The 25,920-nt window shown below is 41.8% G+C and overlaps 1 protein-coding gene across 1 annotated transcript; it reads left to right on the forward strand.

The window, feature by feature from the left end:
• Positions 1–193: 193 nt before the first annotated feature.
• Positions 194–25,846, forward strand: LOC124144058 (fibrinogen alpha chain-like). The gene is made up of 4 exons (XM_046513298.2): positions 194–318; positions 20,862–21,209; positions 22,010–22,109; positions 24,788–25,846. The coding sequence occupies exons 2-4, from the start codon at positions 20,865–20,867 to the stop codon at positions 25,420–25,422; spliced, it is 1,080 nt and encodes a 359-aa protein (XP_046369254.1). The 5' UTR covers positions 194–318; positions 20,862–20,864; the 3' UTR covers positions 25,423–25,846.
• The last annotated feature ends 74 nt before the right edge of the window (positions 25,847–25,920 follow it).

Below are 25,920 nucleotides of genomic sequence, written 5' to 3' on the forward strand. Positions count from 1 at the left end.
CATTATTCCTTGAACATTACAACATGGCTACACCTCACCATCTGTATGTTATTAGTTAATGAAATACACCTTGACTTCTAGTGGAGATAAAAAACGTCAATACGACGGTTACTTATTCCATTAGTGTCGACACACTCCACTGAGTTAAAGTCAAAAACACCCGTGGCGCATCAAGGGAATAATAGCTGGTAAACGTCATGAAGCCCTGTTCCTTTGGGGCAGCTGGCGAAAACCATTTCACTCGCTGGAACCGATGTAGTTGCAGATGTTCGTTGGACTGCTGAAGACGCGATTGAGTAGTGTGAATCTCATTGCAAGGTAAGGGCTATTGTTGTGCCATGCATTTTGTCAACAATGAGTTACGTGTCATAGGGTGAAATTTAAAGTTGAAATACTTTCATCTTTCGAGTGTATGAGTGAGGACATTTGGTTAAGCACCCTGCTTTGAACATTATTACTAGAACGATAACGCTATTTTTCAGGGCATTATCATTTGCAGAAGCCCGAGGTCTTCCATTAACTGCCCGACGAAGGAGGGCAGTTGAAAAAGCCGAGTGTTTCTGCAAATGATAATGCCCTGAAAAATAACGTTACCGTTATTATAGCTAAAATGGCTGGAGTTTGTTATCAAATAAAAAGAAACATTAATATCGGTGTGGAAACATTTACTGCAATCAACACGAATGCCACTGACCCACTTTTACAAATGTGGAAACGTCATAGAACAAACCAGATGACGTCACTATTCAACGTGACGTCACCTATCCCTACCCCACGACGTCACCTAACAACGGGCGTAATAATGGCCCGTCGTCAAGCAGCAAGAGGCATTATCAAGTTACAGTGGCTCGCTGATTTTTGATAACATGCGGGCGGTTTAATGATAATTCTATCCATTTTAGCTATAAAGTTACACACACACACCAAGCACACAGGGAGAATATGCGATTCTAACCAACAATGATGGGGTTGTGCAACTCTGCACGGTAAATTGATGCCGCCTTGGACGACGCCACAGTTACGAACTTCACGACAGGACGAATCATTCGCGAGATTTAAACTTTGAAGAGAGCTAAGCAATGACAAGAAGTAAACATTCACGAGAACTAAGGCATTGACGAGAAGTGATCATTCACGAGAACTAAGCATTCACCAGAGCTAGGCACACTCGAGAACTGAGCTTTCACGAGAACTAAGCATTGACCAGAGCTTAGCTGACACGAGAACTAAGCACTCACCAGAGCTAAGCAGGCACGAGAACTAAGCACTCACCAGAGCTAAGCACTCACCAGAACTAAGCACTCACCAGAGCTAAGCAGACACGAGAACTAAGCACTCACCAGAGCTAAGCACTCACCAGAACTAAGCACTCACCAGAGCTAAGCAGACACGAGAACTAAGCACTCACCAGAGCTAAGCACTCACCAGAACTAAGCACTCACCAGAGCTAAGCAGGCACGTGATCTAAGCACTCACCAGAGCTAAGCAGACGCGAGAACTAAGCACTCACCAGAGATAAGCAGGCACGAGAACTAAGCACTCACCAGAGCCAAGCACTCACCAGAACTAAGCACTCACCAGAGCTAAGCAGACACGAGAACTAAGCACTCACCAGAGCTAAGCACTCACCAGAACTAAGCACTCACCAGAGCTAAGCAGGCACGTGATCTAAGCACTCACCAGAGCTAAGCAGACGCGAGAACTAAGCACTCACCAGAGCTAAGCAGACACGAGAACTAAGCACTCACCAGAGCTAAGCAGACACGAGAACTAAGCACTCACCAGAGCTAAGCAGACGCGAGAACTAAGCACTCACCAGAGCTAAGCAGACACCACAACTAAGCACTCACCAGAGCTAAGCACTCACCAGAGCTAAGCAGGCACGAGAACTAAGCATTGACCAGAGCTTAGCTGACATCAGAACTAAGCACTCACCAGAGCTAAGGAGGCACCAGAACTAAGCACTCCCCAGAGCTAAACAGACGCGAGAACTGATCTTTCACGAGAACTAAGCATTGACCAGAGCTTAGCTGACACCAGAGCTAAGCACTCACCAGAGCTAAGCAGGCACGAGAAATAAGCATTGACCAGAGCTTAGCTGACACCAGAACTAAGCACTCACCAGAGCTAAGGAGGCACGTGATCTAAGCACTCACCAGAGCTAAGCAAACGCGAGAACTAAGTACTCACCAGAGCTAAGCAGACGCGAGAACTAAGCACTCACCAGAGCTAAGCAGGCATGAGAACTAAGCATTGACCAGAGCTTAGCTGACACCAGAACTAAGCACTCACCAGAGCTAAGCAGGCATGAGAACTAGGCATTGACCAGAGCTTAGCTGACACCAGAACTAAGCACTCACCAGAGCTAAGGAGGCACGTGATCTAAGCACTCACCAGAACTAAGCTGACACGAGAACTAAGCACTCACCAGAGCTAAGCACTCACGAGAACTAAGCTGACACGAGAACTAAGCACTCACCAGAGCTAAGCAGGCACGTGATCTAAGTACTCACCAGAGCTAAGCACTCACGAGAACTAAGCTGACACGAGAACTAAGCACTCACGAGAGCTAAGCTGACACGAGAACTAAGCACTCACCAGAGCTAAGCACTCACCAGAGCTAAGCTGACACGAGAACTAAGCACTCACCAGAGCTAAGCAGGCACGTGATCTAAGCACTCACCAGAACTAAGCAGACACGAGAACTAAGCTCTCACCAGAACTAAGCAGACGCGAGAACTAAGCACTCACCAGAGCTAAGCAGGCACGTGATCTAAGCACTCACCAGAACTAAGCAGACACGAGAACTAAGCACTCACCAGATCTAAGCACTCACCAGAACTAAGCACTCACCAGAGCTAAGCAGACACGAGAACTAAGCACTCACCAGAGCTAAGCACTCACCAGAACTAAGCACTCACCAGAGCTAAGCAGGCACGTGATCTAAGCACTCACCAGAGCTAAGCAGACGCGAGAACTAAGTACTCACCAGAGCTAAGCACTCGCGAGAACTAAGCACTCACCAGAGCTAAGCAGACACGAGAACTAAGCACTCACCAGAGCTAAGCAGACGCGAGAACTAAGCACTCACCAGAGCTAAGCAGACACCACAACTAAGCACTCACCAGAGCTAAGCAGGCACGAGAACTAAGCATTGACCAGAGCTTAGCTGACACCAGAAATAAAGCACTCACCAGAGCTAAGGAGGCACGTGATCTAAGCACTCACCAGAGCTAAGCAAACGCGAGAACTAAGTACTCACCAGAGCTAAGCAGACGCGAGAACTAAGCACTCACCAGAGCTAAGCAGGCATGAGAACTAAGCATTGACCAGAGCTTAGCTGACACCAGAACTAAGCACTCACGAGAACTAAGCTGACACGAGAACTAAGCACTCACCAGAGTTAAGCAGACGCGAGAACTAAGCACTCACCAGTAAACATTGAAAAGAGCTATGCATTGAGGAAACCTGAACCTTCAGATAAGAAGAGCGTATAAGTAACTGTCGGTTCGTGAATAATATAATAATCTTTTGTATTGTCTCGATCTTGAAACACATCCCTCCCTTCTCAAACATGAAATACATAGTTTTAGACAAGACATTCTTTTTTTGAATTCGTTTGAAAAATAAATAAGAAATCTCCCTTGTATGTATGTATGCTACGGTGGCCCCTTAGGGACATGGAGTCTGTTTTTCAATATTTTGATATTTCACTTACTGTTATCTTAACCTTTTGCAAATTGACACGATTTGTCTTACAAATATGTGATAAATCATGTATAAAGTAGCTACTGAATCGCTGAAAAGTGAAGCGAAAATGTCAAAAACTAAAATAAAAAGGTCAAAAACAAAAACGAAAATGTCAAAAACAAAAGCGAAAATGTCAAAAACTAAAATGAAAATACAGAAAAGTATTTCCGGTCGCGGTTTTGTTTTTGACATTTTCGTTTTTGTTTTTGACATTTTCGCTTCACATCTGAGCGATTCAATAGCTGCTTGAAAGTACATTTTCCATGATTTCGGTAGTTTTTATACATGATTTATCACACATTTGTATGACAAATTGGGTTAATTTGTAAAAGGTTACAATAAAAGTAAGTGGAATATCAAAATATTGAAAAACAGACTCCATGTCCCTTATGGGCCACCGTAGTATGCAATGTGAGTCGCCCTTTCGTGATGCACCTGGATGTATACCCCGCTGTCAATCTTTACAATCCATGACACAAGCCTCTTTCCAATGCCGTGAGATCCTAAACGAGTGGTATTTCAATTGATTCGACGTTGTGATATCTCAAGAGTGTACTTTAATTGAGATGTGGATTAAACAATCTACGCATGAATATTTGACAACCAACAATCCATAAAGTAATTTGATGTCTCCTATAAGTTTTAACGAGAACAAAACATTCACATTCAAGCATGGAACAATAGGGTTGGAATACACGCTGTTGCCACGAGTAATAACAGCTTGTCATTATCTATTAAGTAACAGGGAGCACGGGTGGCCCAGTCGTCTGAGGCGCCCCGATTCGCTGTGCAGAGTTGTGTCCCTTGGGCACGCCAGAAACCTATGCTTGTGGGTTCGAATCCCGGTTCGCCTCAATTATGTTTCTAGGTTTGTCAGCACCATACCCGTGCTCGTGGGTTTCACTGAAGTGGTAAACGTCTGAGACCTGCACCACTTCGGGCTTTCCTTCCACATTAAGCTGACACGCCGTGATATAACTGGAATACTGTTAAAAGCGGCGTTAAACCCAACTCACTCACTTAAGTAACAGCTTCTCTGAGACATTGCTGGTATCACTATATATAATTATCTCACATAATTGTCCATTTCTAATTAAAATAGTTCTTGGGAGAGAAAACAACACTCGTCAATTTATAAACTATATCATTTATGCACCTGGATGTGTTTTCGTGCATCAACAAATATTAGGCTTTTGTTGTCAATAAACATGTTTATCTAAACAAGCCACCTGACAAAATGGACATTTCATAGCAAAGGTAAATATAAATTTGGATTACCAAATGCACAAATACACATGACATTTTGTATATACGATGATATAATAACCAACCTAGTATTACTGCATCTCTGCTCTATAGAAGGGTTTGGTTTGGTACCTACAAACCCAAGCCAATATCAAAATGGGTTGTAAATATATTACTCAAAAGAAATTGAAAAACACCTGATTTTTGCATATTAATATAGTTAATCGGCGGGAATGACCCGCGTACCAAAGCATCATATAATTTCAAGTATTTTGATAAGCTTCATACTTTACCAAAATAATTTTATCGCAATGAGTGTTTGGTTTAATTCTGCTAAAAAGTGTATTTCCTTTACATGTATATTGCGGTGTCTCGTCGAAAACAACTACAAGCGGTTACCTCTTCTTTAAAAAAGCTCTAATTGTGCTTTTGGAAACGAAAAAAAGATCAAACATGGAAATATATAAAGATGTTTTACTTGGAAACCATGAAGACCATTGAAACCCGTGAAGATCCGGGGGAGAATCGGTCTTCAGCAACCCATGCTTGCCGTAAAAGACGACTAACGGGATCGGGTGGTCAGGCTCGCTGACTTCGTATCCCATTTGCGTGGGTCGATCCTCATGCTATCAATCACTGGATTGTCTGGTCCAGACAACACGTTCTCTAGAAAGCTGTCTCTTTGTGCTATTTATCGTACCCCCACGGCGCGTGTCCATCACGTAGCTGGAATATTGCTGAGTGTGGCGTTAAACAACAATCAAAACAAAACTTAAGCTACTACTACTACTACTACTACTACTACTGCTACTACTACTACTACTACCACTACTACTACTACCACTTCTACTACTAGTACCACCACCACCACCACTACTACTACTGCTACTACTACTTCTGCTAATACTACTACTACTACTACTTCTGCTACTACTACTACTACTACTGCTACTACTACCACTACTACTACTACCACTACTACTACTAGTATCACCACCACCACCACCACCACTACTACTACTCGTACTAGTACTACTACTACTACTACCACTGCTACTACTACCACTACTACTACTACTTCTGCTACTACTACTACTACTACTTCTGCTACTACTACTACTACTACTACTACTAACTACTACTACTACTTCTACTACTAGTACTACCACCACCACTACTACTACTACTTCTGCAACTACTACTACTACTACTTCTGCTACTACTACTACTACTACTACTACTACCACTACTACTACTACTTCTGCTAGTAGTGGAGGCGGTGGAGTAGTCCCTTGTGGTCACAGCGTTCGCTCGTCACGCTGAAGCCCCGGGTAAAATGTGTGTAGCCTTTTTCTAGCGCAACAATCAAAACAAAACTTAAGCTACTACTACTACTACTACTACTACTACTGCTGCTGCTACAACTACTACTACTACTGCTACAACTACTACTACTACTACTACTACTAGTACCACCACCACCACCACCACCACTACTACTACTACTACTACTTCTGCTACTACTACTACTTCTACTACTTCTGGTACTACTACTACTACTACTACTGCTACTACTACCACTACTACTACTACCACTACTACTACTAGTACCACCACCACCACCACCACTACTACTACTCGTACTACTACTACTACTTCTACCACTGCTACTACTACCACTACTACTACTACTTCTGCTACTACTACTACTACTACTTCTGCTACTACTACTACTACTACTACTAACTACTACCACTACTTCTACTACTAGTACCACCACCACCACTACTACTACTACTACTTCTGCTACTACTACTACTACTACTACTACTACATCTGCTACTAGTAGTGGAGGCGGTGGAGTAGCCCCTTGTGGTCACAGCGTTCGCTCGTCACGCTGAAGCCCCGGGTTCGATTCCCACATGGGTAAAATGTGTGGAGCCTTTTTCTAGCGCCCCCCCCCCCCCCCCGCCGTGATATTGCCGTAATCTTATTATATATCTACTGACGAGACACCCCTAGCACCAGAATGCAATCTGTGTGTGAATTGTGGCACAGCTTCGCCTTCTGCGCTTGGTTTTGAGATGAAACAGTTTTTTGCGTTGAAATGACACCTAACGACTTCAAAAGCAAAATGATTATTTGATGAATATGTTTTCAGAAGCCAAAAGGTTCAGAAAGTTGAAACTTGTTTGAATGATGATACTTAAATAGATATTTTCAGTGCAACGACTTTAAAAGCATATGATTATTTAATGATTATGTTTTCAAAAGTCAAAAGGTTAAAAAATTTCGCTCTTCTGTGAAGTGATCAAGTGTCATTTCAGGCAAAGCAAAATTACTGAAAGTGACCTCTGAAAATAAAGTACATCGTAAATCATTTTTTCTTAATCACCATTCACGGCGATATTAACAGTGTGTTTAGAAATCTAAATATTGGATATTTACTCAAAGAATTTAATTTCAAAAATAGCATATTAGTAATAACAGGTATCTGTTTTTCATCAAATCACTAATGATAATTCTGAAAGGTTGCCGATAAGCTTAGAATCGATAAGAATGTTTGGGAAAATAAGCACACACGATCGCCGAAGTGTACGTTTCGCCATATCCGATAGTGTTTACAAAATCACGTTTCACGAATACCGGTTCATCTTCCTGAGGCAAGGGAGTTAACTGACTATAAAAGTCCAGTTTCAACCCTTGCCGAACTAGGATGGAATTATGGAGTTATATTTTGGCTGGACTAACGAGTCTGTGCATAGTCCAATCAAAATCGCGTAACGAAATCAACATACAGTTCGTATACCGCCGTGCAGATTTCGGTCGATTTCAAGATTTGCAAAGAATGTGTACCGTCAACTTAGCGTCAAAAGAAATTTTCCAAATCTTTTCATGTTTTTAATGAAGGTCATTTGATGCACTTCGGGAAGTATGACCTGTTTTATTACAATATTGATATTGATTATCAATCAGATCGTCTTGACCGGGCGCCGCCATTTTGTTTGAAGCAAATGCAACTGATATCAGAGTTGAAATCTGATTGGCCAATAGGATGGATTATTTATGTACTACAGTAAAGTACGGTTATTACGAACTCAAAGGGACTACTAATTTTATAACCGTAGTTCGTTATAAGCATATATACAGCATAACTACAGCAAATAGTCGGTACCAAAAAAGTAAGTTCGTTATATCCGTCAGTTCGGTATAAGCGTGTTCGTTATAACCGTAGTTTACTGTATCATATATAATAAAATATACTAAATTTGAAGGTGATAGGAATAATTATACAGTTAATTTGAATCTAATTGTTGTTGTTTGTTGTTTAACGCACTCAGCAATATTCCAGCTATATGACGGCGGTCTGTAAATAATCAAGTCTGGACCAGACAATCCAGTGATTGACATCATGAGCATCGATCCAAGCAATTGAGATCGATGACATGCATCAACCAAGTCAGCGAACCTGACCACCCTATCCCATTAGTGGCCTCTTACGACAAGCATAGTCACCTTTTAATGGCAAGCATGGGTTGCTGAAGACTTGAATATAATATCTTAAGTTAGCGATATTATATCCAACCATTAACTGTACTCGCGCTTAGTCAGAATACTTCTACATGATTTTATATAATTTGATTTAAAGAGTATTGATACAAGGTGTTGAAATACGGGCAATATAAACATATTTCTTTATCATTTCTGATCATTTCTGATTGTATATTTCTGATTATAGTCACGGTACCACGTTTGTTTCTAAAACGCTCGATATATTGCACATAATCTACACGACATACATTTCGCTTTATTTTGATTATATAGGACTAAGCCTAGTTTACCTTCAATAGTAGTAAGTGAGTGAGTTGGGTTAAGCGCCGCTTTTAACAGTATTCCAGTTATATCACGGCGTGTCAGCTTAATGTGGGAGGAAAGCCCGAAGTGATGCAGGTCTCAGACGTTTACCACTTCGGTGAAACCCACGAGCACGGGTATGGTGCTGACAAACCTAGAAACATAATAGGGGCGAACCGGGATTCGAACCCACAATCATAGGTTTCTGGCGTGCCCAAGGGACACAGCTCTGCACAGCGAATCGCGGCGCCTCAGGCGACTGGGCCACCCGTCCCCTTCTTTAATTAGTAACAATTAGGAACAACCAAAGTTCCTGAGAATATCCGCAATGTATACACAAATGTGAATACGTCACTGGAATGAGTGAGAACCACATTTGGAATGGAACTCGAGTCTGTGGCATGCTCAGCGAACACTTTTACTGCAAGAACATCCTCGGCAACAACAACAGCGCCACTGATTCCAAAAGTTTGTTGTTTGAGACATCCAACGGACATGACCGTTGATACATGTCATCGATCCCAATTGCGTGGATCGATGATCATGATATTAATCACTGGATTGTCTGGTCCAGATTCGATTATTTTACAGACCGCCGTCATATAGCTGGAATATTGCTGAGTGCGGCGTTAAACAACAAATCAATCAAATCAACTAAAATGCACTGGAGTGTAGCGTAAGTCATATAACGATTCTCGTTGTTAATGGGCCACTGTGGTTTGGCTTCACAAAAGTATTCCAGATGAATAAATTATATCGTCAACTTGAACGTTGATATGCAGTGAACAAACAATACCACTTACATTACAGTAAAAAAGTTAAAAAAATATTTTGTTGTGACAACGATTGTCTCAAGGTTCGTTGGTGTATGTTACGTTTCAACTGTATACACATTTCATAATATTGACTGTGAATAACAATGAACACAACACCGGAAAATATCATGAAATAATTATTATACATGACTTAAGTGCTTTACTGTACAAGGGACGGTTGGGTAGCCTAGTGGTTAAAGCGTTCGCTCGTCACGCCGAAGACCTGGGTTCGATTCCCGACATTGGCACAATGTGTGAAGCCCATTTCTGGTGTCCCCCGCTGTGATATTGCTGGAATATTGCTAAAAACGGCGTAAAACCATATTCACTCACACACTTTACTGTACAGATCTTATTAAACCACAGCATGAAGTCATCGCCTCCAGTCAGTTTAATTATACTTTGAATAAATGGGAGTTAAGTATTGGAATGCTTCTTACTCTCAATATTACAGTTGACAGTTGATATGGAGTTAGATTCCACCAACGTCAGGACACGATGAGTAATGCTACGTTTGTTATTTGCCCCAATGTTTTCATGAGGCTATAGGGCGGTCGGGTAGCCTAGTGGTTAAAGCGTTTCCTCGTCACGCCGAAGACCCAGGTTCGATTCCCGACATGGGTACAATGTGTGAAGCCCATTTCTGGTGTCCCCCGCCGTGATATTGCTGGAATATTGCCAAAAGCGGCGTAAAACCATACTCACTCACTCATGAGGCTATACTTGTAGCGTGTTCGCTAGTACATACGTGAATCAGTGGAATAAAACTTAAGCATGTTATTTCCATGTAGGCAGAGTCTAATAAATGGAAGTATATTAATCTTATCCTTACTTAAGTATATATCATCTGTCAAAGTTACAAAGATGTTTCAGAACAGGGAGGGGGAAAAGTCCCATATAAACCTTATACCCCCCCCCCCCCCCCCCCCCCCCAAAAAAAATAAAAATAAAAAAATAAAATAAAATAAAAACAACACCCCCCACCCAAAAACAAAACAACCCCAAAAAACCCTCAAATGTTCAGCGCGTGTGTTTTCTGCATTAAAACATTTTGGACAGTGTGCAGCTCCCAAAACTGTCAGTAAAAAAAGTCAGATAGCTTTGACTACCATACATGACTTATTCTTACGGAAAATGAGCCTTAGTAAATACAGGAAAAGAAGGTCTACAATTGCTACCAATGCTGAAACCAACAGTTCATTTAGAAGTTAATGAGATTCTAGCTCACTGACTTGTGACCAAGGAAGTCGGGGTCTAGGCAAGAGACAACACGATTCCAAGTCTTAACGAAACCTATCTGACAAACAAGTGCTGGCTCGTTAATAGGACTATAAACTGCATTATTCCAACAGAGATTTGAAAGCCATCAACCGTTATCAGCTCCATTTGTGTTTAATGAAGGAGAAACAGATCTTTGTTTACTGAATAAACATATTGATCAATGTTCTGGAATATAAATAAACAAGATAATGAAGCTACATTGCCGCCCATTGCGTCCAGGAAATATCAGGTCTCTCTCTCTCTCTCTCTCTCTCTCTCTCTCTCTCTCTCTCTCTCTCTCTCTCTCTCTGTTTCTATCTATTCCTCTTTCTCTATCTCTCTCTCTCACTCTGTTTAGAATTTATATTTTTTCTATTTCCATGGCGACAAGTTTGATTTTGACTCTGTTCATATTTTAGTGTACCTGACATAGAAATGCAATGCTCTGAATCCCAATTCCATGGTATTGTTTTGATAGCTCAATAACTACTCATGTATATGGACAGACAGATTGGATAGAAATTATCTCATCAAGTTGGACTTAAAGTAACAGTCAGAATAATTGTTCTTTCGAATATGTGGGGGTAGGGGGTTGTCATCTTCTGATGACTCTTGTTTATTAATGTAGCAAGAGGCGTCGGACTTTGTTTTTCAGCTGTACAGTGTTCCAAAACATGAATTAATATAATTCATGCGGAAATTGGGTAGCCTAGTGGTTAAAGTGATCTGGTTCGATTCCCGATATGGGTACAATGTGTCAACTTCTGGTGTCCCCTGCCTGATATTGCTGGAATATTGCTAAAATAGGCGTAAAACAATACTCTCTCTCTCTCTCTCTCTCTCTCTCTCTCTCTCCACACAGTGTTGTGCTTAATATATGCTGGTGTGTTGCTTCCTCTTGGTGTGGGGCGGTCGGGTAGCCTAGTGGTTAAAGCGTTCGGTCGTCACGCCGAAGACCCGGGTTCGATTCCTGACATGGGTACAATGTGTGAAGCCCATTTCTGGTGTCCCCCGCCGTGATATTGGTGGAATATTGCTAAAAGCGGCGTAAAATCATACTCACTCACTCACTCACTCCTCTTGGTGTATCTTTAATAATGCACTTGGACAAACTAGATGTGTGACGAGTGATCCATGACTAAACGGGTGTGTTAGTGAACCCCGATCACAATACATTCGTCTATATATACTGTATATGTATCCGCGTCACACACCACAACTCAGAGGCATTGTATTTGTGCAAAAACAGTAGTCACAAGTATGGAGATGAAGGGTCAGCAGGATTAACATAATCCCTTCAGGTGTTGGCGATTATTGACAAATTTAGCCATATTAAAAGAACACATATTCTGCGATTGAAAACGTGGAAGTAATAAATATATTGTTAATGGCGTGGTCTTACTACCATCTCAGGGGGACAATCCTTTCACACTACATCAACACCCTTCGAGGGTACAGCCACTAACAATTAATCATCGTTATCGAATTAATTCAACCAATATTGAAAATATAATTTATTAATTACAAAATACATGTTTCTAATTTTATTTAACAATTCTATTTCTTTTAAAAGAAAAGAATAAAATGAGAGCTGATATTGTTAAGAAATCCTTAAGCGATGAAATAGTTATCCCTTTGTGATGGAAACATCAATGCAGTCAAGCTAGACATGCTTGACCATGATTCATTCATCATACTGGATGCAGAACAGGATCCTCACCTTTTGATAAATATTCATGAGTATATTGAGAACGGCCATTACGACATCGTCTTCATATGACCTCTTCAAATCTGGACTGACAACCCAAGTAGGTGTCACCGATATTTGCTTTTATTGCATGTAATACGTTTATACCCACTTGGGTGTCCCACTTCTTCTGCATTGGATCTCTGATGTAACATCAAATTACAGGTCGATAGTCACTTTATGGGATAAGAAGTGGTGTCACAGATTTGTTGAGTGCTGCCTTAACAGCCGCATCAGCGATTGTGTTACCCAACATGGCTTGGTAACGAATAAAAGATGATGTCGTTTTGGCCAGTAGCAAGATTATTATGTAATTCTATTATGTCAAGTAAAACTGGATACTGACACGAAGTATTTTTTTATTGCCTGAAGACAGGACTGCGAGTCTGAAAAAATAATGAATTCCTTATGTTTCGACTGGTTATTTATATATTCTAGAGCAGTTAAAATGGCCTTTGATTCAGCTGTAAAAATTGAAGAGGTATCTCGTAATCTAGTTGATATTGTTCTGGATCCAATGATAGTGGCGCTGGCGGCAGCACCACCATCCTTGGATCCATCTTTAAATATAGATTTGTATTCGTTTCTTAACTGATTATATTCTTGTTGATATTGAAGTTGATTCGTTTCAGATTTCTAGAGCTTAGATAAGGTAAGATCCACCTGTGGATCAAGGAGGAGATTGACTATTGAAGAAAGCAGTCGGATATTTTCGAGTTCCATATTTGCAGCAGAAATAAAAGGTTTAATTCTGATTCCTAGGGGTGGAGTAAGTGATGACTTCTTATTGAAAAAACATCCTCATTAAGGGGATTAAAACGCAGTTGAAAGCGCGATTTGACTCATTTGAATATAATTTGGTTATGTATTGTAAAGATAATTTTATATGGCGCTTTTGAAGAGATTGCTCATCGGCCTCATTGTACAAACTGTCAATTGGGGAGGTTCGAAAAGATCCATGACAGAGTCTAAGACCTTGATAGTGGATAGAATAAGGTTGCTTTTACAGGCTCTACTATAGATGATGGGGCCATAGTCAAGTTTAGAACGAATTAGTGATCTGTACAAGTGGAGAAGGGTTGACTGGTACCCTCCCCACTTGGAATTGGAAACAACTTTTAATAAATCCAGTGCCTTTAAGCATTTAGCTTTAAGATATTTTATATGTCGCAAAAAAGTAGGATGCTGATAAAATTATACCCAAGAATTAGGTTTCTTTCACTATTTTAAAGGGAGTGCCTGCTAGATGGAGGTCTGGGTTTCTATGTGTTTGTTTTATTTACGACAGAAATAGATGCAATTAGTTTTAGATTTAGAAAACTGAAAGCCGTTACGTTGAGACCATTCATTTTTTTATTGAGACAAAGCCGTTCTGCTCTGCCCAAACAGTTAATTAATTCAGACGACTGAGAGACAGTTGCAACCTCGACATGATATATTTAACTCATCAACAAATAACGACCAATCAACAATCATTCAAAACCTTAGATAAACTATTAACCTTCACACTATACAAGGTCACTGATAAGATGCTACCTTGATGGACACCCTGGTCTTGATCGTAAAAATCAGACAAGGTGGATCCCACACGTACCTGGAAATGTCTATCTGTTAAAAACTGTGATATAAAATTAGGCAAGCGGCCTTTCACCACCTTCTCATGAAGATCCTTTAAAATTATAGATACAGTGTGTTGTTTATTGATTATAGCATTTTTCACAATTGATTCTAATCTAACCAAATGGTCAATGGTACTTCTTTTTTTCTTTCATGGTCTTACAAACACAGCTAGTATGTGGGCCTATAATGTGAGGGATCAGTGTTATCCCATTTGGTATTGTAATGATAGCAGCATTCCACCACGATGAAGGGAAATGTTACGTTTGTCCAGATATTATCAAATATATGTAGCAGCGTTTCTGAACAGGAGTCAGATTTAAGTAACATTAGTTAGTGGATATTATCAGCACCCGTAGCAGGTTAATGAGCTTGCCTAAAGGCAGTATTTAGCTCATGAATCGAAAAGACTTCATTATAATCTTAACCATTTTCATAGTTTGTCTTTCTTTCTTGTTTGTCTTTAAATTTCTGAAATGTTCGTACATGATTAGATGATGAAGAATGTTTGGCTAAAGTTTCTCTTAGTTTATTTGCTATATCTGATTTATGAGTTAATACTGTACTTGAAATGATGAACGCTGGAGTTGGAACCTTTACGTTTTCCCCTTTGCACCATATTCAAAACATTAGGTTTTCGGGAATTTATGTAAAAAAATATGGACGGATTGGTGGCAGCGGAAACATTTCTCTGCCCTTTTCCTAGCTTTCCAAGCTTTTTTACATATAAGATTTGACTTTCACTTTGTATGAGTTCATCGGAGTAGGAACCTTCATAGAGTGAGGGCCAAAGTTGAGGTCTGAGCTTGTGACAATGTTTGGCCCTCACTCTATGAAGGTTCATGCTCCAATGAACTCACACTAAGTGAAAATCAATTCTTATAATTTTTTATATCACTTTGTTTACCTCAAAGGATGTAGACCTTCATCTGTACACAATTATATTGAGTACCATTCGCCACCACTCACCCCTTTCCGTAACGTGCAAGAAGACTCGTCCCCCGATCGGTGAATGTTATGTGCGAAAATACGGCAAACCTATCTTCTTCAAAGAATCCCTCAGAATCTTTTTTGGATTTTACATATGTCTTGCATCTTAAAATATACCCAAGACACAGTTACATGTGTTCAATCATACTGTATAATCCCGCATGTCCCAATGTGCTTTAAATTGCATTTGAAATATATATAATATATTGAGAAATGTATGTGAACCTTTACGCAACGAGTTGACAATTATTTTAGGTATGCCCGTTTGCGCTAAGACAGAACCCGGTCGCCAAAATGGCCACGAGAGGGGCACGAGTCGCTATTCGACTTGTCCCGGAATAACACGAGTTGGTTACGAATGATTGAGTACGCGTGACTTCATGTTTACACTGACAGCAATACAACAACCAGCTATATCGGGAAATAAAACAGTTCCTTAACGAGAGGTGACATGAGCTTATGCATGCTCGACATGCTCAACAGGGGCAACTTTTGTAGTTTCTTTAAACAAATGTACTCAAATAATATCCTCATTAGATGAGGAAGGTCTGTTAACAACTACACCAATAAGTCAGTCACAATGACATCGCGTCGTAAAACATTTACATCAAGTTAAAGACGTCAAAATGTTGATAATCAACTTGTGTCGGTTACACGTTTTAGTCATCATTGATCAACTGGCCGATCATTGAAAGGTGATTAAAGATGTGTCAACTAGGCTGGTACTGTCAGCCTAGACACGGGTCGAGTCGATACCACGATAATTTGTAAGTGCATTTCTTCGTTTTGTTCATTAGGATAAGTCATAGCGAGGATATTCGTGAACAATCATGCAGTCAAACTCTCTGACGTTTCTCAATGTATACTAAAACGCTGAGTTTAAGATTAAAGGTTCTAAATGATCAGAAAGAACGCTTCTGTGTGTATTCGTGCTAAGGAATTCCCAGGGGTTTCCCCAGAAATGTGGAAATAGTCCGTCAGTGTTTACGTCATTCCAAGCAACAGTCTCGTGAAAAACGTATAAACGTCTAATTGTGTCGTACATACACTTGTGGCCATTTAGATCACCCATGATTACATACTAGGGTTTGAGTGGTTCATCATAGAGAGCTTGAAGGTCTGACAGACTGGGAGCTGATGAAGGCGGAATATACAGTGAACACATAGTAAACGCAACGTGCAATGTAAATGGAACTGCAACGGCAGTAGGACACCGTATCAGTCGACGCACGTTGCTACGACGTCTACGTGACGCAGGTATTGGAGCTCACCGTCCCTTCCGTGGAATGGCATTGACCTGGGAACATCGACGTCGAAGACTGCAATTGGTCAGGACAGTAGGACGTTGGCATGTCCGTGATTGGCAGAGAGTGCTTTTCTCTGACGAAAGCAGGTTTCAGCTGTTTCACAATGATGGTCAAGCTCGAGTTTACCGTCGCAGGGGGAACGTATGGTGCCTGGCTGTATTCAAGAAGTTCATCCCTATGGTGGAGGTGGTGTGATGGTTTTTGGCGGAATTTGTCGCGAGACTTGACATCTTCCGTGGCAACCTCAACGGCCAGCGATACAGAGAGGATGTTCTTCAACCCGTGGCACTTTCATTCCTCCGCCAGCAGGAACAGGGAACACGCCTCCAGCATGTCAACGCTAGACCACACTCTGCAAGGCTCGTCCAGGACTTCTTGAATACGAACGTCAACGTTCTTCCCTGGCCAGCATTCTCACCTGACTTGAACCCAATTGAACTCTTGTGGAATCATCTGAAGCATCAGATCCGAAGACGTCCAGCAAACCAGCAACAGCTTGCCAACGCTTTAAAAACTGAATGGAATCAGATTCCCGATTACGTCATCAGGCGGCTGACAACATCAATTAGGCGGCAAGTCTGGGGGTGCATTGGTGCTCACAGTGGTCATACTCGTTACTGAGCGAACCAGGTATCCGTCAAAGACCACAAAATTATCAAGACAGTACGTGGTTGACTCTGATCATTCCTGTGAACTGTGATCTGCCTACCCCCATGTTCATGTAAACGTCATGTACACGTCACCTGTTTTGAGTTTCGCACTGAAATTGTCATGGACTATCGCATGTGGCCCTGTTAGCGTTTGTTTGTTTGTTCAAAGCCGCACTCAGCAATATTCCAGCTATATGACGGCGGTCTGTAAAATAATCGAGTCTGGACCAGACAATCCAGTGATTGACATCATGAGCTTCGATCCACGCATTTGGGATCGATGACATGTATCAACCAAGTCAGCGACCCTGACCACCCGATCCCGTTAGTCGCCTTTTACGACAACCATAGTCGTCTTTTACGGCAAGTATGGGTTGCTGAAGACCTATTAGCGAAGACCCTGTTAGCGAATACACCATCATTGAATAACATTCTCTTGTTTGTGTTCATTTTATTGACCATCAGGCATGGGTGTATATTTCCTTTTGCCAACTAGTTTAGTTTGATTTCATTTTCTGACCCTTTCAGGCTCTGTCCCTTTGATATTTTTTGGAAGATTCTGACTGTGGTTTGCTTTTGCTTCTAGCAATTTGTTTGACATTTGTTTCTGAGTGATGCTGTGGAACCGACTGAGATGCTGATTGTACTTGTGTTACAGATCATTCCTGATCCAGAAGATGATTGAATTTGAGACGTGTTGGGAAGAGGCTCTGTGTTGATTGTTCAGGTGAAAACAACTGTTGAATATCAGTTTTCACCAATCTCATTAAAATCAGATCTTAGTTCTCGCTATGCTAAACAAAGATCTGAGGACATCCCATTAAGGGTCACGTCAGAACGACCTTTCATCCAACCAATCAGATCCTTACCAGATCATGAAAGTGACAGTCGGAATGTGTTTTCTAATCATGCAACCACGCAATATTTAACACGGGGTATTCTGAACGACAGTTACGGGTTTATTATTATATCCATACAATCTAGTCCATCTATAAGCCATTCCAGAATGTTCTTCTTCTCAGTTTTATTTTTTTTAATCGAGAGTACGTCAGAATATGTTTGGAAGCGTAGTCGCCAGTTTCGTAAACTAGTGTCGTAAACTTGTCAGTCATTTCATTGGTCGGTCAAAATTCGCGAAAGGTCGTTCTGACGTGACCCGTCATGGGATGTCCTCAGATCTTTGTTTAGCAGTAGCGAAAACTAAGATCTGATTTTAATGAGATTGCAGTTTTGACCTAAGTGAGATCTGTTTGGCAGTTCATTGAGTATGTGGTGACTTGCGAAGTGAGGATTTTTAGGGTGGTTTCAGATGGTGTTCTGGTGTTCTGTTTGGAAAAGTTTTGTAGCATCAGCAAAACTGACATTTCCAGTGAATTCAATTTTGTTTAGTTCCATCTGGTGTTTCATACGGGACAACCCTTCGAGAAAGAAGACTGGCTTCCTGAGCAGTTGGTGCATTTTTTTATAGTTACTGTCACAATCTTACATGTGACTTCTCACCACAGCGAGCACATGTAACAGTATGTGCAAGTATTGACACCATGACCATACTTTGGGCTTGTAAAGCATCTGAGAGGATTTGAAATATAGACTCCAACATTGACGTTGCAATATCCTGCCATTATTGATTTTGGAGCAGTAGGAGATAAAATGGAGAACAGGTACGTATTTGTTTGAGAGGTTTCGTTGGTTTTATGGGCTGGGAAGCGTTTGACATAAAGAAAACCTTGGTCTTTCATTTTTTGAGACGACATCAAAACCATGTCAGCAAACAATTGATCTTGGTCCCTCACGATTCCTTTACTGGTATTAAGTGTTCGGTGAGCAGAAACCGAAACCGGGACGCCTATAAAAGATTCAGTTGGCATGAGCTTTGTTGCTTGCTGCCTTTCTCAACACTTAATTAAACAGTGCACCTGACAGCAAGTGTTGATTTTTTTCTGACGCCACCTGCAATGCCAATACTGCAAAAGGGTTCAACTTTAAAGTGTTTTATCTAAAGTCTCGATCACCGTGAAACGTGGCCAGTCATCAATGGATTTGGACGGTCACTGTTCATCATCAATTTCAAGTGGACGTTTTTTTGGGGGGGAGGGTGTTTTCGTAATCCATGTTTAATTTATATTGTTTCATCATCCGAGCTCTCCACCCACCATGGAGTGTCATAAAGACGATGCTAATAACAAGTGGATCTCCAACGTGCAGCACCAATGATACCCGGATGATATACTCAAGCAGAAAAATTTAAAGATTAACTTTTCCGCCAGATTGGCCCATAAACCACCGCCTTCTCGGCATAGGACTCTAGGCAAATTACATACTTGAAAGTATACATTTCAAATTCAACTTATGTAACATTTAGCCAAGACAAAAAACAAATCATTACAATATTTTGACAAATCATTTCAATAGTTTACACATATTATGCAACACAATATTAATCCACAGGGTTTGGCATGGCCAGCCGATTGATAGAACCGGGCAAATACTACCACCCGTCTAGGCGGAGTAAGGGTCAAAGTAGTGTGTTGGGCAAAAGGAACACTGTTCTTGGAACCAGTACCCTCAACCACCAGACTCCCGTCCACCACACGACACAGGGGCGCAACCCACGGCAAACGGGTTGCCCACTTCGGTCGCCTCTTACGACCAGCAATGGGGTGCTGGGGACACACTCTACCCCGGGTCCCCACGGCGTAATCGAAAAGAGGGGACGCTTGATTACCCTTCTGGTTGGTTGGTTTGTTGTTTAACGCCGCACTCAGCAATATTCCACTTATATGGCGGCTGTCTGTAAATAATTGAGTCTGAACCAGACAATCCAGTGATTGATCTTCTTCAACCATGATGAGCATCGAACTACGCAATCGGGATCGATGACATGCATCAACCAAGTCAGCGAGCCTGACCACCGATCCTGTTAGTCGCCATTTACGACAAGCGTAGTGCCTTTTCGGCAAGCATGGGTTGCTGAAGACCTATTCTACCCCGGATCGACAACAACTGTAGTTTATTTTATGATATCAACAACTAACATTCAGATGGTGGAGTTGTTTGTTGTTGTTAGAGACAGTTTCGGTCACTGCTTCAAGACAATCAATTTAATTTGTGTAAGCGCGCTTGACGTTAATTTTGTATTTCACAACACGTTTTTTTCGCCACAGCAGGTCCGACCAACAAATAAAACTTGAGGGAAATAGAGGTTTTCTAGTTTTTTGGGTACAATGTCTGAAGCATATTTCTGGTGTACCCCGCTGTGATATCGATGGTTGGTTGGTTTGTCGTTTTACGCCGCACTAAGAAAGTGGGTTCTGGTCCAGTGGTTGATATTATGGGCAACCTCGTGATACGATGATATGTTGTTGTTGTTGTTTGTTGTTTAACGTCGCACTCAGCAATATTCCAGCCATATGACGGCGGTCTGTAAATAATCGAGTCTGGACCAGACAATCCAGTGATTGATATCATGAGCATCGATCCCGTTAGTCGCCTTTTACGGCAAGCATGGGTTGCTGAAGACCTATTCTACCCAGGATCTTCACGGGTCGATATGGAATGTTGCTAAAATTAAAGCGGCGTAAAACCATATTCACTAACTCACTCACTTGGAGACTATTTGTTTCAGATAATGTTCCTGCTGCCACACCTGATCCAACTCCTGCTCGGTACCATCGCTGTGTCTACAACTGCAAACGGCCAGGCAATACAGTCGAGTAACTACGAGTCATTTGATGGATGCAAGAAGGGGTGGGTGTTACCGAAACGGCCTTTCCTCGTTGTCACCACCTTGTCCCTTTTGAACTGCGCAGAAACATGCTCACGAACTTCCGGTTGCTACTCAATCAACGCCTGCAGACAGCAAGACTCATCCATGCGATGCATACTGATAGCTGATTTCTCCAGGACCGGTTGTGCTGGACTCGAGGCAATGAGTAACTGCCGCCATTTGCAAAACAGTCAGGCTGTCGCAATGGTAAGATATCTACAATACACCTTCCAGTGCCGTGCCCGTGAAGATCCGGGGGAGAATAAGTCTTCAGCAACCCATGCTTGCCGTAAATGGCGACTATGATTGTCGTAAAAGGCGACTAACGCGATCGGGTGGTCAGGCTCGCTGACTTGGTTGATGCATGTCATCGATCCCAATTGCTCACCAGATTATGAAAGTGACAGTCGGAATATGATTTCTATTCATGCAATCGAAATCTTTATTCCGAACGATAGTTACGGGTTTAACGACTGAATCCATACAATCTAGCTCATCTATTAGCCATTCCAGAATGTTCTTTTGTTCAGGTTTCAAATTTGTAATCGAGAATTTGTCAAAATATGTTCGAAGCGTAGTCGCCAATTTGAAAGTGCCGTAAAGCACGAGAAGGCTGCCTTCTGATTGGTCATTCCATTGGTCGGTCAAAGTTCGCACTAGGTCGGTCTGACGTGACCCGTAATGGGATGTCCTCAGATGTTTGTTTAGCGGTCTGATCTGATTTTAATGAGATGGGTCTTCAGCAACCTATGCTTGCCGCAAAGGCGACTATGCTTGTCGTTTGCTTGTTTGTAGTTTTTAGCCGCACTCAGCAATATTCCAGCTGTATGACGGCGGTCTATATGACATACTTGTCGTAAGAGGCGACTAACGGGATCGGGTGGTCAGGATCGCTGACTTTCTTGATGCATGTCATCGTATCCCAATTGCGTGGATCGATGTTCATGATATCACTCACTGGATTGTCTGGTCCAGACTCGATTATTTATTTTCTTTGTATGTTTCAGATGGCAGCTAATCCTTGCTTCAACGGGGGGTCGTATATCAACAGCGCGTGTTCGTGTGTGTGGGGTTTCGCTGGGGCAACATGTGAACGAATAGTTAGAGGTAAGTGAACGAGTTCAGGCTACCTAATTCTGCACACCGTACCAGAAATATAATTGCCAGTTATTAGTAGAAAAAGCCCGCGACGCTAACAAATAGCTCGATAATTTAAGCCTCGTTTGGGAATTAAGCAGCGCGTGGAATGAGTGCTCGATGAATACCTTTAAATTACTTTTTAGGTCACTTTGAATTATTTCAGAAAAACGTCGTTCCTATTTAACTGTTTTATATATGACTACTTAGGACTACGGGTAAACATGGGAGTCGTACAAAACAACCTTAGCCGTACGACAGTCGTTAGTCTATGTTAAAGTATGGGAGTTAGGATCACCTTAGCGCAGCGTGAAGATCCGGGGTAGAATAGGTCTTCAGCAACCCAAAAAGCGACTAACGGGATCGGGTGGTCATGCCACTGACTTGGTTGATGCATGTCATCGATCCCAATTGCGTGGAGCGGTGCTCATGATATCAGTCACTGGATTGTCGGGTCCAGACTCGATCATTTACAGACCGCCGTCATATAGTTGGAGTCATTATATTGAAACACTCAAGTTTCGGATTTAAATCACAAAGGGCAATACGAAGAGTAAAATATGTGGCAGTATTCCAGTTAAACATCTTGTGGCGTGTCAGCTTAATGTGGGAGGAAAACCCGAAGTGATGCAGGTCACCATCTTCCTGAGGCAAGGGAGTTAACTGACTATAAAAGTCCAGTTTCCACCCTTGCCGAACTAGGCTGTCATTACGGAGTTACATTTTGGCTGGACTAACGAGTCTATGCATAGTCCATTCAAAATCGCGCAACGAAATCGAAATCCGGTTCGTAAACTGTCATGCAGATTTCGGTCGATTGCAGGACTTGCAAAGCATGTGCACCGCCAACTCGTTGTTGGGAGATATTTTCCAACTCTTTTCATTTTTTTAATCAAGGTGCTCACGTGATTGGATGCATTTCGCGATGTAAGACCCTCGTAAGATTACGATCTAGCCCAGTAACTCCAGCCTAGTTCGGCAAGGGTGGAAACTAGACTTTTAAAGTCCGTTAACTCTCTTGCCTTGGGAAGATGGCAGGTCTCAGACGTTTACCACCTCGGTGAAACCGACGAGCACGGGTATGGTGTTGACAAACCTAGAAACATAATCGGGGCGAACCGGGATTCGAACCCACAGTCATAGGTTTCTGGCGTCCCCAAGGGACGCAACTCTGCAAAGCGAATCGCGGTGCCTTTGACGACTGGGCCACCCGTGCCCACGGTTTAAATCACAAAGGGCAATCAACAACATCAATAACAGACCTAACATAGATTTCAGTGCACTCACGAATGTTGGGAATTTGTCACTGTCGAACGTCCTGAACGTGGTACCTGCTCCGCTCTTGAATCCTGTAACAGTGTTGGAAGCTGGTAGAGAGTCTATGTTTTCCATTGGTTCCCTGTCCGGACCACGCAAGTCAGATCGTGGAAGACCTCGAATCGTCCTCGTGTGGCTCTCAGATAGCTACAGCCAGCCTCCTACAAACTCTCACCTCACGATACTTCGTAAATGATGTAGTCTGACCAGATGTTGACATATAAAGTCGGATACCGCTTAAGTTCTCTGATTGCTGCAGACCACTGAAATAATTAGTCACATTGTACGAGCGCTTCATGCATTTGCTGCCACTAACAATAATCTGATAACACATAATATATTGTGTCTTCTCATAACCTCCAAATACCTATACTTTATTTAATCGAAAACGGGGGTGGCCATCTTGGCCTAAATACACCTTAACCGGGTTTTATTTTCAATCTTGAATCTTAATTCAAGCTTGACGTATTTGGAGGCAGCAATTAAGATAAAAGATAGTATGCATAATATTATTTAAAACATTTTCCCCCAGTCCGAGCAAAATAAATCATGGGATATATATATATATATATATATATATATATATATATATATATATATGGTATTACTTATAAAGTTAAATTATATTAAGTTATATTATATATATATATATATATATATATATATATATATATATATATATATATATATGGTATTACTTATTAAGTTAAATTATCTGATGCTATTATATTTTTTATTGACTATTCAACGAAAAGTAATCATGCAATTATCATCTCATTGATTGAAATCTCGATAAATCAACCCTGTACCTTTCGGTCTAAAGCATCATTATTATTTTTTTGTTGAAGCTACGGTGGCTGAGTGGGTTACATCGCTGACTTTGTGTTGTGGCGATGAGGTGCCTCACTCTGGCAGTGTGGGTTCGAATCCCGGAGGGGACTCAACCCAAAAAAGTACGAGAACCTGTACTTTACATAGAAAGTGTTATCCGAAATATAACATTTGTTACATTTGACCACTTTCTAAATGGCATTGTGTTTTCAAAGCTTTCGGCCATGGGAGTCGTGCCAATTTACTACTGTGAGAGGGGTACACAAAGTACGTGATCTACACTACCAGTTGTCGGACTTTCATATTGTGGAAGCCTCGGCGGCTGAGCAGGTTAGATCGCTGACTTTGTGTGCTGGCGATGAGGTGCCTCACTCTGGCAGTGTGGGTTCGAATCCCAGACGGGACTCAACCCAAAAAAGTACGAGAATCTGTACTTTACATAGAAAGTGTTATCCCACACAACATTAGTTACATTATTATTATTATTATTATTATTACAGGCTGCAGAGAGGCCTACTTGCTTGGCGTACGTGGAATGGGCTTCTATGAAATCCAACCATTCGGCTCCCCAATTTCATACATCGTCTACTGTAATTGCATGTGGGTCGGCACCGTCTACGCCTTCAAGAGAATAATCCCCCCTCCTCCATCATGTCAACCCATAAGCTACAACCGAACGTGGGAGGAGTACAAGACAGGCTTCGGGGACATCAACTGTGAGTACTTCCTCGGCCTGGAGACCATCTACCAACTGAACACGTACGAAAAGTTCCAATGGAACATATACAACATGGTGGACGGAAAGGCGTTTCCGGCAGCTAGCATCTACCTGGAGAGCACAGTCCTCCAATCAGAGGCAACTGATTATAAAATTGATTTTGTTCGAATTTTCACCAGATCTTATGAACATGGAGATGACGCCTTTGACCAAAGCGAGAAGCCGAGAAAGTTTTGTACCTTTGACCGGGACTGTGGGGGGTGTGCGGGTAAGGAAGGAGGGGCGTGGTGGTTCACAACCAGCTGTTCGGGAGGAGCAATCACTGCTGCAGCAGATAAGATGTATTGGCCCGTCAATGGAGTTGACAAGGTCATCAACGAGACGTATATACAGCTGGATCATATGCTCTACTACTAAGACCACATTCATTTCAGTCTATGTGGTTTGGTACGGTGGCCCATACCCGCCACTAGTGAGATCATTTTTCACTGTATGCCTCTATATTTTATCTGGCGGCCGCAAGATACCTCCACTGGTGAGATAAAATATAGAGGCATACAGTGGAAAATGATCTCACCAGTGGCGGGTATGGGCCACCGTAGTTTGGAGATGTGTAATAGAATATTAGTAGGTAGCATACAGAAATTTTGAATTTTTTTAGGGATGGGTCGGGGTGAGGAGCTAAATACGAGGGGTGGTTAATAAGTTCTGATCCCATTGAAAGACTTTCCCTTTCGTTGATGTTTAACGCCGCACTCAGCGATATTCCAGCTGCATGACGACGGTTGACATAATGAGCATCGATCCACGCAATTGGATTGATTGATTGAATATTGTTTTATGCCGCTTTTAGCAATATTCCAGCAATATCACGGTGGGGATTCGAACCCGGGCCTTTAGGTGACGAGCGAACGC

The sequence above is a fragment of the Haliotis rufescens genome, unplaced genomic scaffold, assembly GCF_023055435.1.
Source record: "Haliotis rufescens isolate VD_foot unplaced genomic scaffold, xgHalRufe1.0.p SCAF_110, whole genome shotgun sequence".
NCBI lineage: Eukaryota > Metazoa > Mollusca > Gastropoda > Lepetellida > Haliotidae > Haliotis > Haliotis rufescens.